Source organism: Dromaius novaehollandiae, chromosome 18, assembly GCF_036370855.1.
Source record: "Dromaius novaehollandiae isolate bDroNov1 chromosome 18, bDroNov1.hap1, whole genome shotgun sequence".
Lineage (NCBI taxonomy): Eukaryota > Metazoa > Chordata > Aves > Casuariiformes > Dromaiidae > Dromaius > Dromaius novaehollandiae.
The window spans coordinates 4522145-4550048 of NC_088115.1; the positions used below are offsets into that span (position 1 = coordinate 4522145).

A 27904-nucleotide genomic window follows, 5' to 3' on the forward strand; every position below is an offset into this window, starting at 1 on the left:
TGAGAGCCCTTATGGGAAGGCTTTTCACCTTTTTACAGTGTGTCAGCCCTCAATCTTAGGACAGAACAAAACTTCATACCCTTATAAAACTCTTGTGCTTTCGAGAGAAAAAAAAAAGTGAGTCTTTTTGCTTTTGTGCTTTGAGAACTAGGCCCTTTTCAGACATGTGTTCTTGAAAAAGGCAGATAGAGTTTTCATGCTATTGCAGGGTAAAAATTAGATAGGGATGAAAGTGCTGTTACATGCTGTTACTGTTAAAAATAAGATCTTTTTTCTAGGCTGTTTACTTTGTGTATTTTGGAGCAGGTATAGGGGTTATCTCAAAGTCTCACTGACAGTGTTCTGTACTGTCATGTGCCTTTTTCCAGGGAAGAGCATATGGTCATATTTTGCAAGGACCTCTTCAGTAAGATGATAGAGAGATTGAGATAAGGACAGTATATCTCTTTTTGCTGGTGGCATAGTGGATCTGTCAGAGCTGCAGCCTGCTCAGGTTGATAAGCTGTTTCTACTTGCTTTTGTTTGTGGGTGGGGTGTTTGATACAGCCAGAACAAATATTTCCCCTTGCAGTTCATCGTCTTTGAGTAACTGAATATCGTCAATGAAACGCCGACTACAGATAGTAAAACTGTAGACTTCTATCTAATCCATTAATTGTTTTATGGTTTCAGCATTTCCTGGAGTGTGGTGTAGATCTGGTTGACGTGTTAGAGCACTAGCTTTTACATCTATCACTGAGTGACCTGAAACACATGAAACAGCAAGTAGGCAAAATTTCTCAAGAGACTGATGATGTGAGAAGACTCTTACATGTTACCTGCCCTGATCAGTACATAAACTAATCTAACCTTCTGAAATGTGGCCTTGCAGTGAGAGGACTCCATCCATGGTTTAGCAGGATGGTGTTGGTGCATGACTGCTGTGGGACCGGCAGAGGGCAAGGATTTAACCTAGAGTTGCCCTGACATGGAGGTGCTGAGGTAGAAAGGAGGAAAATATCAAAATCCCATGATAATTTCAAGCTCCATTAGAAGTGATCAGGGAAAACAGCGTTTTCCAACACAAGATAACATCAGAGACAGAACTTTTTTTCTAGTGTTGCAAGGCTTTGAATTTAGTAGTTCTCTTTTAACTTCTTTAATTTAAAATGGATAAAACTATGCCAGCAGTTCTTGGCCCGGTGCCTGGTGAATGCACACCCATTCCATGTTCTTCCTCGTAGGTCTTGTTTTCAGCAGTAGAGGCAGAGATGTGGCCAAGGCCTGAATGTTGTGCCAGGAAGCCAAATCTTTGTTTCTTGTGTGAAACAGGCCTGTATGGATGTCAGTAAGGAAGGAGTTCTTGTCTCCCCGCCTGCCGTATTGTTTGTGAGGATAGAAGACAACAGTTTCTGGTATGGCTAAGCTGCTTTTTACAGCACTAGGTTTCTCTAGAATTGTTACAGATTTCTGGAGCAACCTGCTTTGGATTTTAGTAGATTGCAAAGGCCACTCTTCAGTGTGTCTGAAGTCTGAAACTCAGATTTACCCACTGCGTAGAAAAATCAGCACATGATGTTTGATTAAGTTCTAGCAGTGACACTTTTCTCTCGTTCTGTATTGGTTTTCTGTATCTAATCCATCTCTGATGTGACAGCACAAATTTTCAGAAGTCTTTTCCTTTCCAGCAGTCATTCCTTTCATTAACCTTCTTGCACCACTGATCACATATTTATTGTCCTCATGGCCTGTAATTGTGAAGGTTTCCCTAGAATTAATCTTCGTTTATATTTGGTCACCATTCAGTGAGTTTTACATCCTTTGAAAACTGCTGTAAAGCTATTTCTGATTGTGAAGTACAGTTGCCTTAATGCTCTTAATATTTATCCTAACTGACAACTTGGGCCAGAACACAGGGCAAGACGCTACATTACTTCGGTGTAGCATTAGTTTACCTTCCGGCGTTGTCGGCCTTAATTAAGATGCAACTGGAATTTTCCAGGGGAAAGATTGTGCTGTTTACATGACTCTGAATAGAGTCACTTAAATTTTCTTTAATTGGTTTTCAATAGACAATTTCAGTATCTTCTCCCCTTGTTTCTCCCTGTAAAGAGATCTATGTGGTTAATTATAACACAAACTTTAATGGAGCAGAAGTCCAGGGTCTTCATACCATTTGAAAGGGAAAAGTAGAAAAAGCAACTGGAAATACTAACTTTCTGGGAATCGCACACAATATCAAGCTTTCACAAGCTTTGTCATCTTTGAACATTTGCAGAGGCAGATGAATTGAGAATATCCCTCCTTCTTTCAGATGAGATCGTCAATATGTAGATATGTATGTAGATCACCGGGGAAATTGTGTGTACTTTGACTTGCTTTCCTTAATTTCTCTTTCGATTCCACGAAACATAGAAAAATGCGACTGTTGTGGAACACAAAACACCTCAAGTAGTAAGCATCTTAGCTGACTTTTAGAAGTGTCTGTATTCTATTTTTAAACAGAATAAATGCTAACCCACATTTAAATACTTTTCTATCGGATGTGAGATATTTAGGTCTTAATCCAAATAGGCATTTGGATGCCTGACTTTAATCAATAAGCCATTAGGTGCTTAAATGCTTTTGCCAACCTGGTTCTTATTTATGGAGGAGCAAATGCTCTTTGGAAAAGACGACTGAAAATAATAAGGTTTTTAGATGCCTTTAAAACATGCCTTGCTTTCCTTCCTTCCCACTAGTTACTGTTAGAAGCATTCCTAGCTGCAGTATTCTGATATCAGATGTGATTAGCATTGTGCCTAGAAGATCAACAAAACTAGCTTCCAATAAGGCTGCAAGAAGAGGTGGGTTGTCCATCCAGAAACCTGTGCTTGAGAATGTCTGAGGTGTGAGTCTTAAGATCAGATCTAGGGCCTGGGGCAGGATTTTCCTAGACTAGTGTGTCTTTGGCTGTGTAGTCACGAGACAGTGTGGTTGTGATTGTCTCAACATCCTCCTCGCATCCACTGATTTGTATCTGTGTATTTAGGCCATCTCTCTTCATAACACTCTTCATCTGGGAGCACTCTGTAGGTTATACAGTGTATGCAGTGTTATACAGTGTATGCCCTCATGCAAGCAGCTTTCAGCAGTGTACGGTGACCCTCCAGCTTACTGCAAAAGCCAAAGGTTCTTTTGCTCACCTGAAATTTAAGGGCGGTTCCAAGATGATGGTAGAGTCTTTACTCAGTTTGGTCTCTGTTGAAGAGGCAAGCTTGCATCTCTCTTCTTTCAGAGTGTACCATAGGTTCTTTAATGACCTCCCTGAAGTCAGGACAGTGGTTGTGGGAAAACTGTACATACTTGCATTGTAAGGAATAACAAAGAGCTAGAATTTAAATGCAGTAGAGAAAAGTAAGTCAAACCTCTTCATTTTTAGGCCTTGTGCTTCAAGTTGTGCCTGCATGCCTATTATTAATGATTAATGCTCATTAGTCCCAGGAAAAAATGTCAGTAGGAGGGCAGCTTTCAAGGCTAAACTGCTTGCTTTATGTTTTGCCTCCTAAGTTTGCTCAAAACTACCTGAGTTTCCTGCCCAAAATTGTTTCTGTATACAGCACTGTGACTGTGTTACTTTGGTATGGGCTTACTGAATCTAAGGAAATGTGTGGTGTGTCTGTAGTGAGAAAAAATGCCAAGTGTGACATGCTTGGAGGCTAATGTTCTTTTTTCTTGTGGTCAGAGAGATTTGAACCACCATGCAGGGAGCAGAGTCTTAGGCATGAACTTAGTACTGCACCTCGCCCCTACAGTAGCTGTAGATCATTTTGTGAGCAGAACAACAGGGTCTCACAAGAGTTGGTTTGTCTTTTCCTCCTTTCTTCTGGATGTGATTGCATAAGATGCAGTTTCTTTTTATAAAGAATTCCCCTTTGCTTTGTAGTTCTCTCATTCCTGAGGAGAGCAAGTGGGCTGTAGAGATGAGTCTTTGTTTCAGTGTGGACTGTATGAACCGTTTTATAATATCTTTAGTATTGTGCTTTGCTCAATCTTGCATAAAAAAGTAAGGGATGGTGTAGAAAGAAGATGAAAATATTTGATATCCAGATAAGTGGTTATTGCTCTGAACGAAATGTTTATTGTAGTGTATTTTTCGGGTTTTGCATAGAAAAGTGAGGCTGCTGTGAAGCAAAACGTGAGTGTAAACACTGTTATCAAGATAACCTCTCGAGAGACACTTATTCTGGTGTAGGAGTACCTTCTCTGTGTAGTTTATTGCTGCAGCTGCACCATCCAGACTCTCAGCTCTTCAAGTGGACATACTTCTTCCAAGATAAGTGCGCTGATACAACTGTGCAAACACATTTCCAGCGTGCTGCTTGCTTTGTGCTGATCGTCAGCGGGCACGCGCTGTCCTGTGTAAGCGCAAGGTAATTGCAGAGCCTCTTGTTCCGCAGCGGAAGTGCGGAAGCTGCTTCGTGCATCTCGTGAGCAGGAATCAGCAGACCTGCAGGTGTCACAGAGCAGCTGACACGATGTAAACCTGCTGCCTAGCACGCTGTGCGGTAACTTGTTTGTGTAGCTCGTCTGTACTTTGCCTCCAGTAAAACCAGTGGGACTAGATAGCTGAGCCATAGGTGAATGGCATCAGGAGCAACGCAACGTTTTCTTGACCGTGAGATGTGCTTTTTCTTAGTTCTTGTGTTGGTGGAGCTAGGGAAATGGCCTGTCAGCTCCAGGGAGGGTTGTCGTTTTCTGTAGGCCTCGTCTTGGGAACAGTTCTGGTGGGAGGTCTCTGCACCAGGGAGGGTACCTGATGGGCTGTTTGGAAGTGCTTTTGCTCCTGTGCTTTCTCCTGGTTTGGGGGGAAGAGAGCGCTTTTGTATGTTAAAATAATATTTGTTGTTTCATTTACTAGCTCAGAGCTTCCTAAAATACTCTGCCTGCCAGTGTGAGCTATGAAATCGTAAGTGAGAGAATACCCCTGTTTCTGCGCTCCTGCCTTGGAGGTTGACCTGTGAAGCTAAGATGAGGTTCTCCGAGCACTTCAAAGAGAGCTACTGTATAACTGTATCGTTAAGGGAATGTTCAAGTGATCAGGCAACCAATTGTCATATGACCCAGGTTTTGTTTAAGATTCAGTCTTGCTGATCATTCTTCTAAAGCTATAAGCCTTGATGTGTGGCCTTGGTCTAAAGTAAGCACTGGTTGACTAATCTGAGTTACTTGGGAAGTTTTATAAGAATTATCAGTGAAACAATGCCTTCGGAAAGATAAGCCCTTACTTGTTAAGCAGTGACATAGCTCCCTGATTTTAAACCCCATCATCTTTTATACTTGGGCACACTGCTAAGCCTTGTAATTAGTTAAATCTGCTCCTATAATCAAAAGCTATCCACACACTCCACTGCTCTGTGACGGTTTCAAAGATTTACGTGATTAACTTGGCGGAGGCAGTGGGTGGCTAATTGGATAAGCTTTAATCTTCACACCACCAAAGCGAAACATGGTAAGATCAGAGGAAGTAGGAAGTTATGCTGTGTTGTGTGGGAAGGTAGTTACCAAACATGTCAAAAAGATTATTGTAACAAGCAGACCAGTTGTCATGACCCAACCTAGAAGAATAGGGCAGATTATTAGGAGAGAGCGAATGGTGCAAATTATTTCAAATTTGCTTGCCTTGGCTTTTTTAAAGGCACAAATAGTTGCAGAGTTGCATTCTTGTTAGCTAGCAAAGAGCCTTACATTCCTTTTGCTTTATTTAAGTAATTTTGTCAAATGTTGTTGACCCTGGATTTTGTGGACATTATAAATGAAGTGCTGAACTGAGTGGACCGTAATGGTCTTTATATTCTCAAAGTGTAATGCTTCAATTATGTTTAGATTTGTGAACCTGGTAGCAGTGATCATGAGACTAAAAAATACGAGAGTGTATTTAATCCCCCCAAAGCAATGAAAAAAATCTAGGTAACATGTAAAATTGTGTTTCAGGGTTGCAAACCTTTGTCTAATCTCCTTACTCAAGAACATATGTACATTTCAGTGGAGGTGCAAGGGGATAAAATACAGAAATATTCCAGCTACTCTGTTTCAGATGTTGCTCATGAAAGCCAGCTGGTTGTTGGCGTAGTGAAGCAGTTTGGGTTCTGCTTTTGAATAATGTTCCAACATGATTAGTGTTAAAGAGAGATTTTGTGAGTAGTGGTGAGCACTTTTTAGTCCTGCAGGAACAAAATTAATTTTCTGATCCTGACAGGTCCGTTACTTTGAAGGACAGATGAACAAATATCTTAAAGTTTTAAGTGGGAACAAATTAAGTGTTCCTAATTCTAAGTGTCCATGAATGTAATATGAAGTATGTAGTGCGGTGGTTACAAATGAGGGTGTATGTGTCTCTAATTTATGGACAACCCAAAATTTCATGTGGCAGAGATGCAAAATTATTTTTCAGCAGTGGTGATTCATTTCATGGCCAGGAGATGTCTCTAGTTCACCGTAATTCTTCAAGGAACTCCTAGACGTGAGTTCTGGATTTTACTTAAATACGTTTGGCATAAAACTTTAATCATCTTTCCAGAGTTCTGCAGCAAAACTGTTTATAGAAAGCGTGTATTTAACTTCTTCTCTCTGCACTGATATTTGTGCCAAATTAGCTTTTTTTGATACAGGGGCTTGATACAGGGGTTTGACCACAAAATGCTTTCAAGCATGTGTTTGTACCATACAGCATTTCAGTATGTATCACAAGAAGAGACCCAGAGTCAACTTAATTTAAAAACAAGAAAAAGTCTCAGTGTAATAAATTTATGCGAATTTATTGAGAAATACTAAAAGTGCTATCTGTTCTTGTTTTGTTTGGGGGAAGTGTTTTGAGAAAGAGGAGGGATAAAAACGGGAATAAAATGAGTTTAAGAAAGCAAAGCAGAAAGCAAAAACCCTTACTTCCGTGCTGCTCTTGAGGAAGCAGTCTTGTTGGTGACACCCCAAGTCTGAGTTGCAGTTTTGGGTCCCAGTGGCTTGCAGTCTGTCATAAAATGTTTATCTTGTAGCAAAAAAACAATGAGAAGCTGAAAGGAGAGAACCAGAAATCCGGTATTGAGAAACATATTTAAGTGGCATTTCATTTTACTACTGAAATTTATGTACCTTGGACATGAAAAACTTGTTTTCCGTTGTAACCAGGGAAGTGTCTCTAATGCTAACTACCTTAAGTCATAATTCTTTTAAGAGAAAACCCATAACTTGATTACTTTTACATTTAAGAGTGTGTGCCTGGCTTCTTGTTCACGTCTATGCCAAACCAGGAAACACAGAAGAGTAACTGTGTGACTTCCATCTCCAGTTTGTGAAATGCAATCCTGAACCAGCCTGAAAAGGAACAAGAAACTAATGCTTTCGTCTGAGCTGTATCTGTACTAATGTGTTGAACCTCTTATACTGTTGGAAGTTGTCAGGCTGTATATCAGTATTTTTAGAAGTTTATGTCTTGATCACAGAGCCAATGCATGAAGAATATGTGTGTTTCTAGCAACCCTCTCTTCTTTTTGTAACAGCTTTGAATGTTGTCTTCTACTTGCAAACAATATTTCAAGTGAACATATTATAAAAAGCATGCTGTATATTTTACTGTGTAGGTTAATTTTTCACTGCAAAATTAGTTCTCTCCCTGCTTTACTGCTTCTAGGCAATGTTGTGGAACTGCAGATGTATGTGTTATTAGAGGTAATTAGGTTCTTTTTGGCTAATTTCTGCTATGATTGCAGAGAATTGCATGGAGTTAAGATAAATGCATACAGTTCCATCATTGTCAGCTAGTCATGGAAGAGCGCAGAATGGGTGAGTTTCATGTTTAAAAATTGAAAATTTACTGAATTTATTTTCAGGTCTAGCCTAATGACTGGAGGGGTCAAACGAGGTGTAACCAACCCATGGCTCCTGGAAGAATCTGAGGAAACCAGAGGGCTTGGCTTTGATGATATCAGGCAGCAGCAGCGAAGGATCATACAAGGTAAAAGAGCATTTTTGTTTTATATAAGTGTTGGTAAGATTCAGTGAGAGTCTTTATTAGAAAGTCAATGCAATAAGCTGTACCAAAGTTGTATCACCTGGAGGGAGATGTCAAGTTCCAGGTGGTTGTTTTTTCTGTTTGAAAGAGCTGTATTGTGCTTACAATATTCTTATCTAGGGGTTTCTTCTTAAAGCAGCTTTTCAAAAATGTCCCTATTCCTTTTGAAGTAAGGCTTGTGGTTTGTTTTTTTTTTTGTGTTTGTTTTTTCCTATGGTAGGGGAGGAGAAATGACTGAAACAGTTAATAGATCTTGTTTCTGAGTGTACAAATTTGTAAAGCTTCCTTCTAGTCAGGTGCAAGTAATTCAGTGATTACCTTTTGTCCCCATTTTAGTGAAGCTGAATGCATCAGGAAGAAACTGTGTGTTGATGCTGACTGAATAATTCTTGGGTATAACTTCACTCTAAACAGGCAAAACCTTACAGGGCATCCTTGATTTTGAACATATTAGTGGTTTTGATCTGCAGCAGAGATCTCATTAGTTGGACTGGATTTAGTGATATATTACTGCTATGCTTCAAGCCAGGTAAACATTAAATGTATTGCTGAGCTGGAACTAGATAAGAATTCCCTAACTTCAGGTGTGTTGGAAATCCTCAGCCTGATCACATCAGGTGGTAGGTGAGGTAATGGTTCTGTGTAACTTAAGTATTGGAAGTGATCAAATGAAATGGGCCTCCAGATAAGGCTCACTTTAATTTGCGTGTGAAAGAATGTTTAGAGCTACAGTCCAGGAGAATGGCATCAACTCAATTTTGATGGTCCTGGAGCAGCCCAAAGCTCCAGCTTTTCATTGTGTCTTAGGTATCCTTTTGGGAGGCTGAAAAAGGTGTTGGGGACTGGACCTTCATCTTGTTGAAGGGAAACAGGTTCTGGCCATGCCGTGTAATTTTTGGCTCTCTGTCTGTAGCCACCTAGCTCCTCACGCAGTCTTGCCCTGTGCGACATTGCTGCTTTTCAGTTTGTCAAACCACTAACAGTCTAGTCTACAGCATCTCTTGTTATTCTGCTTCTTGACCTCTTTGGACAAGAAGAGCTGGACTTTATGGTAAAGGCACTAAGGCCTGAGCAGGACCTGCAAGCTGGAGGAGCGGAGATTAGGTGGGTTGTAATAAAAGAGTGTCTGCAGGGGTGATGGGAACACTTCAAACTTTAGCTGCCCCTGCTCTGTCCCCTCTATATAAGGCACTCTTCTGTGCACTCTATCCTCTTGCAGCTTTAAAAATCTATTTGAATTCTTTGGTGTTTGCATCACCTGTTTGTCTTTTATTCATGTTAAAAGTTTCTTGGAAAATTTAGAAAGGCTAATCAGGGATCTGTACGTCTGTGCCAGGAAATCTCCTGCATTTATGATTGAGTAACAGCTGGATGTTGAATTCTTGGATTTTTTTGGGGACCCTTCAGCTAAATGTTCCAGCCAGAGCAGACAAATTAATTACCCATCATTCACAATATTTTAGGAGTGTCATTGCCATAAGTATTAATTTTCGTGTTGTGTTGATGTCTTTTCTTAATATAGTTTAACACTTTAAGCACGGATTAGATCTTTTTCTTCACTTTTACATCCTTTATGGTATGTAGCACTTTTTTTCATGTGATTTTATTTTTCTGCTGCAGAACAAGATGCTGGGCTTGATGCTCTTTCTTCAGTCATATCCCGGCAAAAGCAAATGGGGCAAGAAATTGGGAATGAGCTGGATGAACAGAATGGTAAGAACGAGATCCACAAGCACTCATTTTCCATCATTTTAATTTAAGATTGTGATTTTTAGTCCTTAGAGAACTGCAGTTTTCTCCATATAGTAGCAAGACATTACTGTACGCGTTTATGTATCAACAGCTCCTACAGATTCTATCTATTTGTGAACTAGTTATTTTTCTTTGTTATACCGCATATCCTCTTGTATGTATATAAGTACAATGCTTAGTGTATTTTAATCAAGCCTGCCTTTGAAAGAGACGCTTGGTGGTTATTTGTACATAATACTATACCACATTTTCCAGTGATCGTATTCTAACAGCACAGTTTTTTTTAAGTAATCATTTATTTGTTGCTGGATTTCATTTGAGTGTTCTTACTCTGTCTTTCATGATTAACTAAATGGAAAAGACTTGAGCCAGTGATTAAAGGAGAAGCATTGTATTGTTTGCTACAGATGACTTGGATTTTGAGGATTTCATGGCGTTGACTGTAGGATCGAATTAAGTGCAACACTGAGATAGAAAGTACCTATTTTCTTTAAACTGAGTTAGTATCCAAATGGTGGAGTTGCTCTCGTGTAAAATATGCTTTGTTACTCACTTAATTGTTCACATGACACAAACTGTCCCTAGGAGAGCAGATCCTCCAGTCTTTCTGACTTTTTCATTTCTTACAATATGGTAATAGTTCAATTAGAGCCTTGGAATCCTGCCAGTTTTCTCCCTCGCACAAAGACTTGAGCCATATGGTTTATCCTTGGGTTGCGTTGTGCTTAACCACTGAGAAGGTAAATGCCCTTTTACTTGCTAATAAATGATATGCTTAATTCAGCTTCTTCCTGGACCTATATATTTTTTTTATCTTCTATTTCTCCATCTGTGTGCTCGTAGAGAGGGGGTTTCCCTTTTAACAATTAGGTAATGTAAAATACTATTTGGGAGCTCCATTCCAACTGAGAATGAAGTAAGAGCATGGCTTGCTCGTGTTTGCCTTGTATACATGTTCTAACTAAATCCAGGAGGAATATGAAATGTCTACAGTGTGCCTTTGTTTATTAATCTTCAGATTATTAAGGAATGGCTTGCGCAGCTGGGAGAAACTCCGCGTAGTGCTCTTGTCATATTTTGATCCTCTGCCTCATGAGCAAAGATATTTTCAATTAGAAATTTTGGTTTCATAAGTCTCTTATATTAACCATTGTCAAAAAGTCATATTAATCGTTGCTTTTGCCCTAAATAGGAAACAGGTGGGAAGCATGACTATGTTTACTAATTCTCTGTGAAACATTGGTTTCTTGTTAGGAAAATATATGATCTATGTCCCATTTCCCTCTAGTTGGGGGTGGATTTCCCAAATCCTTATGTTTTGGGGATTCTGAAGGTTACCGGTATTGTACCACAGCATTTCTGTGTCGCCACACCAAGCTCCTCCTAGCAGTGAAGCCTTGAAACACCTATGAAATTGGGACTGCGTTTAACTCTCCTTTTTACAGATAGTGCAAATAATGCCAGTTTTGTTTGACTTGTCTTGTCTTTCAGATAACTATAAAGCCTAAAGCAAAATTCTTGATGTTTTCCTGTAAGTTCTTACATAAGCTATAGGCAGCTGCTTCTCCAAAGATGGAAACTTTCCCAAGCACTCAGAGTAAAAGGTGGCGAGGATTACCTGTTTGCTTTTGACTGCAGACCAAATTCTGAGGGAAGAGAAAATGCTGCGTTGCCTGTGCTTCTTCCTGTCCTAGAATCACACGCATAAAATCTGCCAGTCACGTAGAGTGCTACGTCTGTAGATCTTTAAGCAGTCTGAAGAAAAAGGGAAATAGTCTGGCTTTTACAGGTGGGGAGACCAAAATGCTTAGCAAGTCACTCAGCTTCTCTGCCACCAGACAAGTTAAACTTCCATGTTTTCTCAGATTTGCAATCCCTTTTTTTGTGGGACTGTTGTAGAGCGTTTCATGCCATCGGCACGCTGGAAAGCCTGAAATCCCTAGCAGTATTTTCCAGTGGCTTCTTTCCCTTCACGCATCTTATTTTATGTCCTGTACTTAACTTTCTACAGACTTTTCTCAGGCATTTTGCCAATATTGTGTCACTGTACACTGCCAGAGTTGATGAGCATAACTGCCCTGTAATTTCCCCTTATTCAGAATGTCTTTCCTTCCTAGTGCTGAGTGATAATAGCATCATCTGTATTGTGGGAAGGCAGGGGAAGTTCATCTTCATTAAGTGCTGCATCAATATTTCTCTTTATTGGAGTCAAATTTTCCATCCCACTGTGCACTTCTGTGGGAAGCTTGACTTCCAGTTCCCTAACCTGCTTTGGCCATTTTGACCTTCTACAACTCATTGGATAGGTGCCTCGAGCTTGCACTGGCTTCGAGGCTAGTGCTTGTGATAAAAAAAATTAAAAAAAAAAAAAAAAAAGGCTTAATTCAGAAGTAGCTGATAGTGCCTGACAGTTAGTGCAGCAGAATTTAAGGAGATAGATATTACATAGAGATAGATAATTATTTTCCAGGCTTCCTGGCTTATTTTTTATTTTTATTTTCATTTCCTTCCTTGGCGATTCAGGCTGTCTGTTCACTTGAGATATCTGCACTTCCCAGTTCTTCAGTGTGGCCTCAGGCATATTCCCTCGAGTGCCGGTTGGTGTAGCTGTGCATTTGCAGATGATCCAGCCGCAGCAAGTGTTGGAGGCATCCAAATTAATTATGCAAAGTTTACTTCTTGAGTACAGTTGGTATGGGTAGATTCCTTTGTGTTTGTTAAATGACTGAAAAATGATTAAATTTTGCTTTTAGAAGGGTAGTTGCTTGGCTGTATCTATTTTTACTTCGCTGGTGGGCTGGCAGGCGATTGTGACGAGCAATGTTCAAGGTTTGTAAGAGGGCATCTTATGGTACCCTGAAAATGAGCCTTGTTGCTCAGAGAGGTGGTTGCTGTGTTCCAATAAAATTTGTGTTCTCAAGAAAAGTTCTCTCTCTTTGGGCACCTTGGGTGACACCAGCCTCACTTAACGTTGAATCTCTACAATGCCCATGTTGGAGCTCGTCTCTCTGAGCTTCCTTCATAGCCAGCAGAGATGACTAGGGGTACCTAAAGTGCGATACCTCCGGCCTGTTTTACACGTCTGCCTCGGGCTAGGGTGAATCGGGTCCTGGAAAAGCCTGCTTTTTCCCCACTGACTCTAAAGAGAGCCTAGGCTCAGATGGAGGTGGCTGCTTTGTAGACATTTGCCCTGAGCAGATGAATCTTACCCTTTGATTTTGTTGTGGTGCTTCCAAGTTTTAATTGAAGTCTCATGTCATTCTTTACTCAGACTTTCAGTATAGCCCTATCCTTGAGATTTTATGACTCTGCGCTAACTTGAGGGTCCCTTTCAAACCTCCTGAGCGTAGTTTTCTGCACTGATGAGCGAAGTAGAAGCAGGGTACCAGGAGACATTGTTTTTTTCCAGCCTCAGGAGTCTGCTAGCACTGGGAGAGATGGGGGATTAGCAAAAGAATTTTCCCATCATTAATTCCAAATTTGGCCCCAGAAAACTTTCTGTAATCCTTTCATCTGTTACATGAAAAAAAAATAAAGCAAGAAAATAGTGTAAATGGCCTCTGGCCCTGTTGATGAGGCAATCTAATCTAGTGCAATAATTTTGGAAGAATGCTTTCAGAACTTCTGAATGCTGTTTGTTTTACCCTTATAGAGATGATGTTTTCTCATTGTGGGATACTTGCATGAGAATATAGTACTCTTAATGACCGATGGTAAATATTGATAGCTTGCAAAATTTGTAGTGTTTGGCATTTTTACCATGTTACTTCCCGCTTGGTATATACCATCAATGATGGATTCTTTTGCTTCCTGCCAATTTAAAATTTATGTAAGAACATAAATATGTTCTTAAATGGATCAGCTGCAAAACCAGGCCACTGTTTGTCCTACTGGTCAGGGGAATGCTGTGTGCTGTCAGAATGGGTATCCAGGATGTTCTTGACCAAAATGTTTCATTTTAGGTAAGTGAGCTGTCATAATGGCAGTTTAATTAGATGAGTATGTAACACCTTTAATTTCTTGTCAAAGTCAAATTTCAAAAATCAAGCAAAAATCCAGATATTGTTGTTATTTTGAACAGGCTTGCAAATAAAGGTTTCTGTCACCTCTGTCTGGTCATAGTTGATGGTATGTAAGCCTCAGAGGTGGACTCAGATGAGCCTTTTGTTTGGTGCCAGTTTAGTAGCAAAACCTGTGATTTGTCTGGCTTGCAACTTTTATTAACCTAATGTGCCACTGTCAAAATACAATTTAGAGACTCCACTTGAGATTGGAGCCATGTTGTACTGGTTGCTGAATGTATATGCATAGAGAATTTTTTTTGTAAATCAGGATTAGAGGAAGTGAGTGAAAGTATTCTTGGTGATGCAGAGACTTGCTGAAAAGAATACAGGAACTCACAGTATAGTGGGGGATTCAATTCCCGTCTCCTAGGGCAGTGTTTAACCATAAGTCCATCCTTTCTAGTACAGACAGCCCCGTCAGTATTTGTACACTAAAATGCTTCTCCTAAAGATTATTTTACATGACTATTGCATAATCAAAATCAAAAGGGGATTCTGAAGGAGTTTCACGTTTTGATTTATTAAGAACATTTTGCTATAATACAAACTAATTAGCATTGTATATGTAATATGTATGAGTTATGAGACTAAAACCAATGGGGTTGTGGATCTATTACCTCATTGTTAGGATTAGTATGTAAATAAGAAATGATTAAAGATTAAATTTAAATTTTTAAAAAGCATTCATCGCCTTATCCTAACAGCATGTGTCTTCATCATATAGGGTGTGATCCTGCACACACCAGCCACCTCCTGAGATGCCTCGAGTCCTCTGGTCGTTGGAATTTGAAGGTGTTCAGCATTCCTCGAGAAATGCTGAGCACCAGCAGGTTAAGGTTCTCTAAAAACCTCTAAAGAGAAACACATGGTTTTAATATTCAGATTTAAAATAACCATTCATAGCTTGACTGAGCTCATACTATGCAGATAGATTTTTATTTTGGCTCCTGAGCTTATTGTATGGAGTAGAAATGACTTCAGTTTTATTGGGGAAATGTTCTGTCTTTATTGAATGCAGTTTAGTTGGAGTTAGCTCTTCTTAGGGGAAAAATTAACACCCGTGTTAAACCGTTGCTTTTTGTCATGAATGATCTAAATAGTGGAATACGCAGTCTCAATATGAACACTCAGAAGTTGGAGAATGCCAAAATCGGGGTTGGATGGCACTCCTCACAATCTGCCTCATTTCTTCCAGGTTTTGGAAAATGTTTAGTGAATAAGGCAAGGGTTGTAAGAGACTTGTGGCAGCAGCAGATGGATGCCGTGTTAGAGAGTAAGACTTTCTCTGCTTCTGCCCAAGAGCCATGTGATGCTGGTTAACCCATCTTAACCGAGCTTTTTCAAAAGTGATCGCTTTCTGTGTATCTGACTTAGTATCTTGGGGCTTGGTGTGCAGAGCTTTTGAGCATTGGCACTAGCAACAACAACTGGTGAGGGCTGTGCTCTGGGTGTAATGAAGTACTGGGGAGTGTGAAGTACTGTTTGGGAGGATAGAGAAGGTTTTTCCTATGTGTGTGTGGCTTTTTAGAAAGAGGTTCAGACATCTTTCACTGGACACACAAAATAACCCTTGACTATTCATTTTTCTCATTTTCCTTCTGTGAGTTGGGGATGACAGTGTTTCATCTCCCAAGGGAGCTGTGAAAATACACTGGTATTTACTGTCATGAAGGCCATTGTTGGAAGACTTAAGTGGAAACTTGCAACTTTTCAGAGCAGAGTTTGAATAGTATGCAGCCAGTAAGGCTTGCAGCCTCATGCTGGGTGATGAGGATAAATCAAAATACTCAGTATCTGTCGGGGAAATAAACCCCGCCTGTTTCGCATGCTGAAGGAGATGAAGGTTATGTTCAATAAAACCGAAGGCTGCATGATTAGAAAACACACATCTATGCAAAGCAGTGTTATTTGTAGCATTTCCTAACCTTTTAAGTACATGACTTTGCAGCTTCAGTGTTTTCGCTGTTTATATATCTGTATAATTTCCTAGTATTCTTGAGAAGAAATCTGAAAAAAAACAGGCAAGTCACTGCAATGTGGATCTGTCTCCACACCTGGGTCAGCAGCCAGATGAGAACACCTACGTGGGGACCTCTGCAACTTAGGCTGACAGGGTAATTTTGCCAGTGTTGGATGATGTGGACCAGCGTGTGAGAAGTGTGAGATGTCTTGCCTGTGGGCTTCACAGATATCTGCTGACAGCGGAGTTAAAAGTAAGGCATAAGCATCTTGTGTCCCCTTTCGGGCTCTTGTAGGTTGGGTTTCTGGTAGTCAAACTCTTCTAGATGAATTCTGCTACAAGAAAACATTTGTAAGTACTAATGGGATGATAAATCTGTGGAGGCTATTACTTATGTCCTTGTTAAGAGCAAATTGTTTCAAACGAGTTTGGGTTTATTCTGTAGAGGAGCCTTATGAGAAGGTACCATTTTAACTTATGGGTGGTTTTGATGCTGCCTCACAAGACTTTCTTGTGGGTAGTCTGTAGCAGCATGGATCCACATGAATCATTTTCAACAGTGTAGATGTGACACTGATTGGATAATTATACCCAGAGATTAATAATTGATGGCCCATAATTGGAATGGGAAGATATATTGAGTTGGACCGCATAGGTCGTTCTGGTTATGTTGAGCATTTTAGTTATGGACCTGGGTGATGGAGTGGGTAATGTGTTTGTTCAACTCCCCATGTAATACAGAAATGGAAAAGACTGCAATTACATTGGTGACAATGCTAGAATTCCTCCAAATGATCTTGACAAAACTTCGTCTAAAGAAGAGAAGGTTGAGATGGGAATGCAAGGTTCTTGAAGAATGTAGCAAGCTGGTTCAAGGGAGAAAGGACAGGCTAGTAGCAGTGGGCCTCAGCCAAAATCAAAAGGATTAGGGAAATCATTCCAATAGCCGTGAGTTAGGCTGTATCAGGAAGCTGTGGAGTCTCCATTGCAGGAGGTCTTTAAGAACATATATTGTTCTTGACAGCTGCATTAGTTGAGCTGAGTTAGAGCAGGAGATGGACTAGACAACTTCTTGTTTTTTCCTCCATGACCTTCTCTAACTTTGCCTTTCCTATCTCTTCTTTTCTTCAGCTTGGCTTCCTTCAAGTGTCCCATTTTTCTGCTTTTACTGAGTTGATCTTTAATCTCCCATTCTGAATGTCTAATCCTCACTTTTGAAACTGCCATTCAGTATTCCAGCATTCTTGCTCAACTAGTTCCCCTTCTGAGTCCTTTTCCATCTCCCTCTTTAACCTCTGTACGTGTTAATGTGAAAGCATTGGGGTACTGGAGCTTCTGAGGCCACAAGAGAGTCTTAACGTGGAAAAAACAGCATCGTTCTGAAATGGCCGAGAGGTTTTGGCTGTGACTTTAATATATTAATTTTTTAGAAATTCATCTGGAAGCAGACAGCCAAATTGGGAATCTTTAGCCCAAACAGTTAGTTTTTCATCATTTTAAGCAACTGAAAATAGGGCCTTCTCATGGGAAGCAGAAATGGCCTAATAGAGGGTTATGTTACTCAGCCTGTATGTGTGTATTTTTGTTACGCTCCATGTACACAAAATACCAGGAGATGACACTTTTTCAGTATTTTTTCTAGCTTTATGCAGTGCTTATAGAACCAGATAAGCCAGCAAAGCACAACCTGGAAGCAGATAAAAGCCGTACGCTTCTGAAATTTGACTGGGCTCCTACATACTAACACACATACACAATGAGTCTGTCTGGCCTCTTGGCACACTTAGCGTTTTTCCTTGAATAGTTCAAGCCGTAAAATTACTGTTCAACATTTGTCTTCTCAATTATGTGGATTTTTCCACAGTTAGTCAATCTCTACCTCACCCATACCACTGTGTGTGGGGGAAGCTGTCTTCCTTCGTCTGTCTTCATGGGGATCAGAAATGCTGGAGTAATTAGTGCTAAGGAAAAATTAGTTTCAAACTTTCTTTTAAGCCTTTCAGGTCTTCTTGGTATCTATTATACTAAACATCTTGATTGTTAACTCTTGTCCCTAGTTTTGTAGCAGGGCTTATGGAAAGCTCTAATAGGAATATAAGGCTTAATTTTTAGCAAAAGAGAATTCTTTTTTCCCATCTGCTTCTTCAGGCGTTTGATTTAAACTGTTTAAAAAGAAAACAAAACCTAACTGTAACTGTAGATATTTCAACACTCTGATGATTTTTTCCTTGTTAATTTAGCTTTTCCCCTCTTCAAGATCTCAAACTGAGACCATAGAGAGAGGATTTATTTTCCTAGCCTGCTTTCCTGGTTTCTTATGGTGACTGTCACGCATCATAAAGAAGCAGAAAGGCACAGATCCAGCCTGTTTTCCTGTACGGCTCCTTTTTGGTAAATCGCATACCTGTCTGTGAGCCGTTGTAATTACATATCCTGGCCTTTCCTTTTCCAGTTATAGAAAAGGAAGTCGGGAAATGCATGGTCCAGTGTAGAACAGCCTTTGCTAGAAAATCTGGAAAATTATTAATAAAAACAATTTTTCTCCTCACCCTCACAGATACTACCTTGGTATGAACCATCTGGCTTATTCTCCTTGGGTGCTGTCTCTCTGGTTTTTGACCGAATAAGAGAAGACTTTAATTGCGTGTTAGAGACAGGGTTCCAAGTCCTTTCTACCCTGCTCCCCATGAGACTGTTTTCAGTCTGAACGGGATGCGTCTGAGGCATGCTCTGCTTCAACATTTTCAGATGAAGATATATCGCTACTTCTGCGCAACACTTTCTTCTTGAATCGTTAAGCACCACTTATTTAAAGATAAAACGTTCTTCCTAGACCTATTTGCTGTTTGTGGCAATGAAATGCAGTGATACTTTAGTTAATGCTTTAAAAGACCATGTAGCGCCAATGTTTCCTGTGTCCCTTCCCTTTTTCAGAGATCTTCTTCAGGGTTTATGGGAAAAAGTAGGTGGTTACTCTGTCCTGCATCACTTGATAGCTTGCTCAGGCATTATCTGAAAGAAGGTACTCTGGTTTAAAGCCATGCTTGGTAGGAACTATATGCTCTTGTGTCATGGTGATTTTGGCGAGTGGGCTGTTGGATGCTTAATGGACTTTTAATAGATTTCCCAGAAAATCTGTGGGGTCAAAACCTGAACAGTCACAGCACAGGAGAGAATAACAAAACCATATTTCTTGGCATGTTGTTATCATGAGGTATTGCTGGAATCTGAAGAGTGCTTTGAACTTGATCAACGCTAAGTCAGTTTGTGAATTCTCCCTAACAGATTCTCCTGTGTTTCATGTTATCCCAAATGCAGTTCTAGCTTCTTTCTCCTCGTGTCTTTGCATGAAAGAGCTATGCTTGTTTTTTTTTTTTTTTGTTTTTTGTCACCTGTTCTAATAGTAATTGAGTGGAATATGTCACTTCTCAGCCATTATGTTGTAGAAACAACTAGTGAGCTTGGTATTGAGTATGGCTTAATGTGCCTGACACCACTGTAGCAGAGCTATTCAAAATTAGACTGGCATTTAACACAGCTCAAAATGTCAAGCAGTGTTTGTTGCGCAAAAGAAGTCGGGCCTGAGGACAACAGAAGCAATTCACAGGTGTGGCAGTGTGGGTGGATTTGACATGCACTTTGTAGTATTTGGTCCTGGGTTTTAAAGCATGTTTTGGTGCAGGGAGTTTTACTTGTAAGATTTGTGGGAGCAGTGTTTTTTATGGAAGGGTTTTAGCATCTCCTATGTTAGTCCTCTTTCCTTAATGCCAGGCAGAGGTACTGTGAAAGGAGTTTGGGTGAAAGAGATATGGAGTGGAGGTGAGGTGTTAAGGTAGGATATACTGTTACGTTTGAACATGAAGGTTTTGAGTTTGAGATGGGCTGGAAGAAGGGGCATCCTTTTCTGTAGCCTCAAGGGATGTGCTGAATGTATAGTGGAAAACTTAGTTTGTGGTGAGACAGTGGGTGGAAGCAGGGAAGAGTGGTGCTGGAGAAAGTCCCTTCCAGACTGGTGTTCAGGCTGCTGCAGCCCAATTCTATTTTTGAGCAATTCTGGAACGCGTATCTACTTGTGGCAGCTATATTGAAAATTGATAGGCCCTATAATGTTTATCAATTGCCAAGCAGTTACAGCTGATCTGTTCTGTAATAAATAAAGGTAACACATGGAATCGCTTTGGTAATCAGCACCTCACAGAACCAGAAGTGAAGTGAAACATCTTGTAGCGTTCTGACCACAGCAAGAAACAGAAAGCAAGATACAGCTGGTTGCCCTGCTAACTTCTTGCATACAAACAGAACTCTATTTTGCAGTATCGAAATGGGAAATGTGGCTTTCTTGCTTGTTTAAGTAGTACTTAGACATTTGTAAAAGCTGCTGTTAGCTGTAGACTAGAAATGGCAGGTAATACTTGGCTACGCTCAAGCATTGAAGTCGTCCCTACGAGTAGCAGTTTCTAGGATGCGTGTGCACAATTCATTGCAGCTGGATGAAAGCAGAGATGAAAGAACTGTTTCAGTTATAAACATAATTGAAGTTAATGTGACACAAACATGCCATGGGATACTTTTAAAATGCTGAAGTTGATATCTTGAAGCATACTTAGATCACTTAAAACAGCTAAAATTGTAAATCTTCTATTAAAAAATAAATACATTAGCTTCCTTGAAAGCTGGAGTTTTGGGTGGAAGAAGTCATAACCTTTTTTGAATTGATAGTGTGTTTAAAATGTGTTTTGTCCCCATGCATCACAAAGCAAATAAAAAGAAACTACTGTAAGTATTATGCTGTTTTACTGCCATGTATTGCAGTGAGGCAGTATACTTTAGTCCCTTTTTGTTGCCCTGATGACCTTTGGGTGAGTATGTGATGCACTTATTGCTCTCGATGAACTTCTTTAGTAGTTAGACCAGAAAGAATATCTCAAGAACTAGAATAATTCTCTAGTGTAACAGCAGTACAGGTCTTAGACTTGTGAGCAGACAAGATTCTTCTTTACTAATCTCCCAGCAGGGAATTGTGTGAGAAACACTTTAGCATGAGGGAGTAAATCACATACTTCAAAAAAAGATACTATAATACGAACCGGCTGGCATCAAAGTACAGCCGTATTATCAAATATGTCTTTTGGCTGCATAGATTGCATTGTTCTGAAATGTTTGATCTCAAAATTTTGTTGGAAATTTTCTCATGAAACCAGGTTTAGTTTTTTAAAAGAATACTCGTTGGAGTCCAGAGTCTTTAGTGTGAAACATCTGGGCTTGACAATCTTTTTCCAATGCGAGGGATACCTATATCTATTCCTGTGATGAATTTGGCCCTGGGACAGGGAGGCTGCAGGGTTCCCAGTTCTGCAGCAGAGTGCCTGCGGGATTGGTCTCAGGACCAGGAACTCCAGGGTTCCCTGCAGCGGCTCAGCTAAATGTGCTAGATAAATATCACTTTGGTATTAGCAGAAACTCTGGATGGAATAATGGTTTCAAGTGCTGCTAAAGGTTTTGGAAGGCTGGTTTAGGACTGTTTTGGGCAAAACCCACATAGAAATAAGATGACGCTTGGTATAAACCCAGAAAATGTTTTATTTCTATCTGACTCTCTTGACCTTTTATATTTATAATGCTATAATGAAGCTGGAGAGAATAACAACACAGGACAATCAACTGTCATTTACAGAGTCAGCCAAATCTGTGTTAGTACCTGATTAAAAATGCATATGCTTTTGATGTGCCCTAGCAGCACTGGAGAGAGGTGACTGGTGTCTCATGCCTCCTTTTGTAAAGACTGCAGAACATAGTCTTACTTTGGGAGGGGAGGAAGGATTTTTTTTCTTTCTTCCTGTTTTGTTCTTGCCATAGGCTTAATTTTTTTGTATGAGATAATTATAGTAAAAAGGGGGTGATTCCTGTAAGAAACGTGGGAATGATGTATCTTACAGGGTTGAAACTCTTCCTATTGCTTTTATATTGTCGTAGTCTGTGCTATGCTGTAGCATAAATACGTAATACTGACAAGAATTTGAGATGCTCCTCAGTTTATGGGAAAAATTCATCCAAACTTGCTTGAGCTGGACCTCCGAGATCTCCTTTGAGACCCTCTGGTAGAGAGCTATTAATTTGCCAACTTAATTTTCTATGGATAACACTTCATTGAGTGAGCTTTATCTTGAGCTTGCAAGGGGTATGTAGAACTTTACCTTTTTTCTGGTGTTTAGAGGCCAGGATAGCGCTGACCATGAGGGAGATGCCTGTCTTGTGGCTCTCCCTGATGTCTCTTTTTACTGCAGTGTTCAGCAAGTACGAGCTGCTGAGCAAAAGCAGCGTCAGAGGGAGAGAGTGCTCCAGGCTGGGGGAGCCTGGGACAGTGTGCCAAGCAAGCTGGGGTCCTGGAGTGGCACAACTTGATTTTAACCTCCCCTGTCTTTTGAATTCTTGCATCCCACCTGGGCATCTTACTGATGTTGCTCTACTTAGGATTATTAAGTAGCTCTGTTACCTGCTGTTATTTTGGAATATCAACATTTTCCATATCCCTGTGTTATCCAGTTGCTACGCAACAGGGTGTGGGTATCATTTTACTGTAATTGGGTTTTCAACCAATGTTTGTAGATAACGTGGGTTTTTGCCAAGGAAAATTAGCAGTGTGAATTGAACTCTAAAGTGGCCTTCCGAAACATGATATTTTAAATGAATAGAAAATCAGATAAACTGGGAGGAAAGCTTCCTTCTGGCCGAGCTTATGACATAGACTACTTTTTATGCAATAGTTTCCCATTATGAATAAGTATTTTCAGTTGGAAATTATTACTGAGACTAAGCTGCCTCAGGACACCAGGCTGCTGGTAGACAGAGAAGACTTGGAGCGTGGTACACATACATGGGCTAACGACCAAAAAGCTTGTGAAAAGTTGGGCTGGACTATGCATTTGCTGGTTCTGATGCATCTCTGTGGCACCTGGGGTCAGTGTTAGGCTAGTTGGAGTTCTTCCACTGCTTTATGGTACTTCACCATTCATAGGTAATTACAGCAGTGCTTAAACTTGAATAGAGCCTGTTTAGCTTAAGTATAGTCCTGTGCACTAGTTAAATCGTTGTGATTTCACTTCTTCCTGAAAACTCTACTTGATGCTTTATTACAATAGGAACAATAAGAGATTTTTTTTATATGAGTAACGTGGGTGGTGTGTTTTCATTCAGGGAAAAGTTACTTTCATAGTTGAAGACCACACAGCTTTTCTAGGGGAGGGTCTGAAGGTTTATATATACAATCAATGTATTCCTTTTTGTTAGAAAGGGCTGTGTCTTCAAATTCATTTGTGTTTAATTTTAAAGAAGAGAAGTTTAATATTCAGTGATGTTGAGTATAAAGGAGGTGGAAAACCTCTGAAAGGAGAGATTCTTCTCTTTTATGTTTTGTGTTGACCAAAATGACGGTAGTAACCCATGTTCTTGCCAAGTTTATTGTCCTTCTGGAGACCTATATAATCCCTACTCCTCCCTATTGTTTAGTTACCGAAACTTGTTTTCACAATCTTCTTGTGCTAGACCAGAGCTAGAGACTACAGATGTAATCTGATAGTTAAATTTCCATATTGAGCTTAGTACTGCTTCCCTTTAGAGCAGGCAAGGCAATTGTAAGGTCTTTCCTCATCATCTGTTTGTTGCAATTAAAGTCTGCTGATGTGGCATAGATACAGAAGGACTAAGGTATGGTGGGCAGCTGTAAAGTGCAGGTAACATCTATTTGGAAACATGGTCTTTTGTGGTTTCATGAATTTCAGCAGGTACCAAAGAGAAGTTTTTGGGGATTTCTCCTAGTGCAGCACATCTCGACCTGTCAGGCATGCTTTGCCTCTGGGGCAATAAAGCTTGCTTTCTTGGCCCAGGAGCCACTTGTGTGCTGAGGCACAAAGATTCCTTGATTGGTTGCAGCAAAGCGTAGCTGGAAGTGTGCTAGATTGCTCTTGTTTGCAGGTGCTACCTTTGAGCCTGTCTTCCAGTGTCTCCAGCCAGTTTTCTGCAGAAAGGGCTACTTCATGTTGCACCTTCCTTCTTTGTATTTTCCAAACAACGTGACTGATAAGGCTGGAAGGAGTCCTGGCAGTTTGGGCTTCTCTTTCCCACTTTTTCTTTTTTTTTTTTTTAAAACATACTGTTTCTAGCACGACTCTTTAGCCACAGTAATGGTAGTTAAAGCGGCAAGTCTGAAGTGTGTCATTGTTGCTTCTGGAGCCTGAACAGCAAGTGAACTTTGAATCCTAGTAGCTTCACACCTTTGCTATTTGGCAGAACCATAAACAGGCTCAGAGAATTTGGTGATCGCTTTTTATGATGCTGGAGATTCTCACTTGCAAGACTGTTTTCAAAACCAGAAGGCAGACAGGAGAGACTAATTTCTGCTGGGTCAGGGGATCGATGCCAGTTCCCCTCAACTCTTGATGAAAAAGACTTTGTCTTTCTGATGAGGTGCTGGAGAAGGGAATCCATTTTTTTTGGTCCATTTTTGCACTTGACTCATTTCAGAGTTCAGGAGGGAATATGTAGTGATTTGTGTCCTCAAATTGCAGTTAGAAGGGCATGTTTTTGTTTCATTTCCTAGCCTAAGAGAACTCTTTAACATACAGATAAAGCCCAGAATCTACTGTATGTCTTCCAATCAGGTCTGTCTCAAATGAGTTCATGTTGGAAGGGTACATAAATTTAGGGTTTTTTAAATGGTGGAGTGTTGCACCTCTTAAAAGCAAACATAAATTGGAAATGTCATGATTAAAGCTGATCTGAAAGAAATCTAATTGACTTATTACAAGCAGAAGACAAATTTCTTGCTCTTTACTTTCTGTTGAGTAGTCACAGTGCAGCTGATGGTATTTTAAACAAAATTTTCAAGGCTGATGGGTCTCCTCCTAATAGGTTTTTCTTGCATGAAAAATTGCTGTGCTGGTCCGTGAGGAGCTCAAATTAGCCTTTCTCAAAATGGCTATTTGCACCCGCTGTTTTCAGTAGGATTTACGTCATCGTCCAACCTCAGCTGAGAAATTCTCAACTTCGCCTGTGTTCTGTTGTTCCCGGCGGTGCGCAGGCTACAGGCAGCGCGGTGACAACTGGCAGCTGTTCTGAATATCTGCATCTCTCTCTTTTCTTTTTTCTTTGCTCTGAAGGTGATAATTGCTTCTCAGTCTCTGCTGAAAGAGCAGCTTTCGAGTCTTTATGAAGAAAAATTAATACTTGGGGAAAAAAGACCCTTTTTAAATAGAGCGTATGCCAGACTTTGTTGTCTCTGAGCTGTTTTCAACTTGTTTGGTAACAAGGTGATTTAGATCATGTAGGGGGTGTGTGTGGAGGAGTTTTGCCCAACATAGTCAGTATTTTTAAAGGTGGTTGTGTTTATTTTCGATCTTAATCTTTATACATTTGAATGATGTGTATTTGGCTGAATTGAAGAATGGTCAATATTTTTTCTTATCTACAAAGACAAAAGGCAAGAGTGAACTTGACCTTAACTGTGAGTCAGCTATGATCTCTATAACAATATAAAATAATGTTTCATGCCCAAAGTGCCCAGGAACTGTTTTCTGTTCTACTGTGAGAGTCCCAGCAGACACTTACAAACAACATCTACTGGGTGAAGAGGACCTTACTTATAAACTATGAATATTTAGACTTGTGTTTTGTTTGAAGGAAGATACTCAGCTGTTCTGTAGGACTTGGTGACGCTTGGGGTATCCAAAAGAGCATGTCAGTAGACCTTTTTGAAAGGGCAGATGAAGGGGATTGGTGCAGGACTTGGAGTTTTGTGGCCTGGCTTCTCATCCAACTCATTAACATTTTCCATGCTCTTAAATTGTGACAGCTGAACAGTTTATCCTGTGAACTTTGCAGGAAAATTAAGAAAAACACTTTCATTTCGGAGTTGCCAGGAGCCTTTATAAGGAATATGTTTTAAACAAGTCTCTCAATACAATGTTTAAAGAAGTTTGAAGGGGAAAAACAGTCTTAACGGGGATTAAGTAGAGCAACTGGCCATTAAAAGCGGAGGAGATTGTCTGCCTAAATTCATCTGCATGTAACGACGTCACCAGAACGCAGCAGAAAAGCCATTCTTCAATCGTGGTATAAAAACATTTCATAAGCTGCCCGGCGCTATTAACTTTAGCAAGAGGTTTGTTATTTGAAAGGGGGGAAGCTTTCCGAAAGTTCATGCTAATAATTATATGAAAATAAACTTCAGGCACTGAAAAATAGTGGTCCTGCCCAACCACCCCTGATGACTGGTGGTGTTGATGGCTATTCCGCTGAAATTCCTGGTGCCTATGGATCAAAGCACTGGTAACGACCACTGAAATTTTCAAATTTAGATGTGCTCCGGAGTTCCTAGGTAAATTAGGAAAAGGCGTCGTTGCGGGCAGTGGCTGCCAGATGCTGCTTCTCTTCCTTCTGCCCGGAGCTGCCCGCTGATTACCTGCTAGCGCAGACGGCCTAAAGCTGTCGTGAGTATTGTAGCGATGGCTGTGTCGTATCAGCCTCCTTTCACAGTTCTCCCCGCAGTGGTGTGGATGGTCTTGTTCCTGTACTCCCAAGCTAAACCTTTTCTAATGCCGGCTAAAGGAGTTGGGAGTAGAGCTGCTGTGAGTGTGTAGTAACTTATACGGTGAATGAGAGACCGAGGGAGAAATGAATTCAGTGCTAGCTGTTGCTATTCATGTGCAGTCTACTTTTTAATATGATTTAGTGATTTGAAGACTCCCTTTGCCTTCTGGAAAAAGAAAAGGAGGAGCGGGGGAAGAGAAAACCAACAATTTAATATGGTTGAATGTTCTGTGTGTCTTTCCCCATATCCTAAACATGAAAAATATCAGTACGTACCCCTTTGGCCCTAGAGGAAGAAAAAAGGAGTCTCCAGCTGGAATTCATGAAATTTTATTGGATAAATGAGCAGTGTCATGGTTTTGTGGCAATCTCGCTAGAGCACAAACAGTATTCTGAGAGCGAACAGCCGTTTCATGCACGCTTAAACTGTCCTGAACCACCACCCTCCCCAATAATTCTTCATCCTTTCCATGTGGGAGAGAAGCATAGAATAAACCATTTAAAGAGGAGAGTTAGAAATCAAAACGTATATTTTATCTCTTATAAAAAGAAGCCACTGCTTTTCTTTTTTGCTTTTAATATTGCCTGAAATAATTTGCATTTGTTGTTTCGAAGGTGTTTAAGCATGGGGTCACCAAGTGACTACAGTTCGATGATCCTGCAAGCCTGTGTCTGGCAGCGATGCTACTTCAGAGGAACATGTCCATCTCCCTCCACCCTCTCCCCCCCCCCCCCAAATTCTCCTTAAAGTAATTGCCCAACTGTTTAAAATTTTGCTGCCTGGGGAGCAGAAGAGGAGGTGGAAGCGTCCTTCCTAACCACAGTGCCACATGGCAGAAAAGCCACAGGAGGTCGAGCACATCCAACCTCTCCTTGCTGAATAGTGTCTCCTCATGTTGCGCACTGGGAGCTGGGTATCTGCCTCTTGGGTTTTTTTCTCCGTCACAGCGATGGAGCTGATTTGCAAGGCGATGAGCCAAAGGTTTTGCATCGCTGTAATGCTCATGTCTCTCTCCAGCACTTCAGTTGTGGCTCCACTCGCCCAGAGTGTTATTCTGTTAATTTGATGCTGTCATTCCCAAAACCAGTTCTGTGCAGGGTGTGGGTTCTTTCTTTTTCTTTTTTCTTTTAAGATGACTTATGCACTAGACTCTTGTCACTGGCGGATTTTTCTTCAAAGCTAAAATGCTGTAAACTAAACAAGGGAAGGACTGATGTTCTGCATTGATGTCTTCTGTCATACAAACTGCTCTCAGCTTAATATGGGTCAACTGGGGTGGGGGGGAAGTGTCATCGACCAACAGATGTGTAGTAGTTTTCTGCTCCTTTTGGGAGGAGATGCTGTGAACCCTGTGTGGTCATGCTTGCATTTTCTTGGAATGGCTCTTCTAAAGCTGGTCCTGTATATGGCATGACCCTTTCATGCTGAGGTAAGCAAGGACAGAATTTGACCCTTATTTTGCACTGCTTAGGGTGTTATTACATTGTTTCTTATGTCTCTCTCTCATGTTTTCTGGA

General features: G+C 40.5%; 1 protein-coding gene across 1 annotated transcript in view; it reads left to right on the forward strand.

Moving 5' to 3' along the window:
• Positions 1–27904, forward strand: part of STX8 (syntaxin 8) — a 111671-nt gene that overhangs the window by 9139 nt on the left and 74628 nt on the right. Inside the window, exons 5-6 of the mRNA XM_064522476.1 lie at positions 7845–7969; positions 9647–9739. Coding sequence (XP_064378546.1) covers positions 7845–7969; positions 9647–9739 — 218 coding nt within the window. The remainder of the gene's footprint in view (positions 1–7844; positions 7970–9646; positions 9740–27904) is intronic.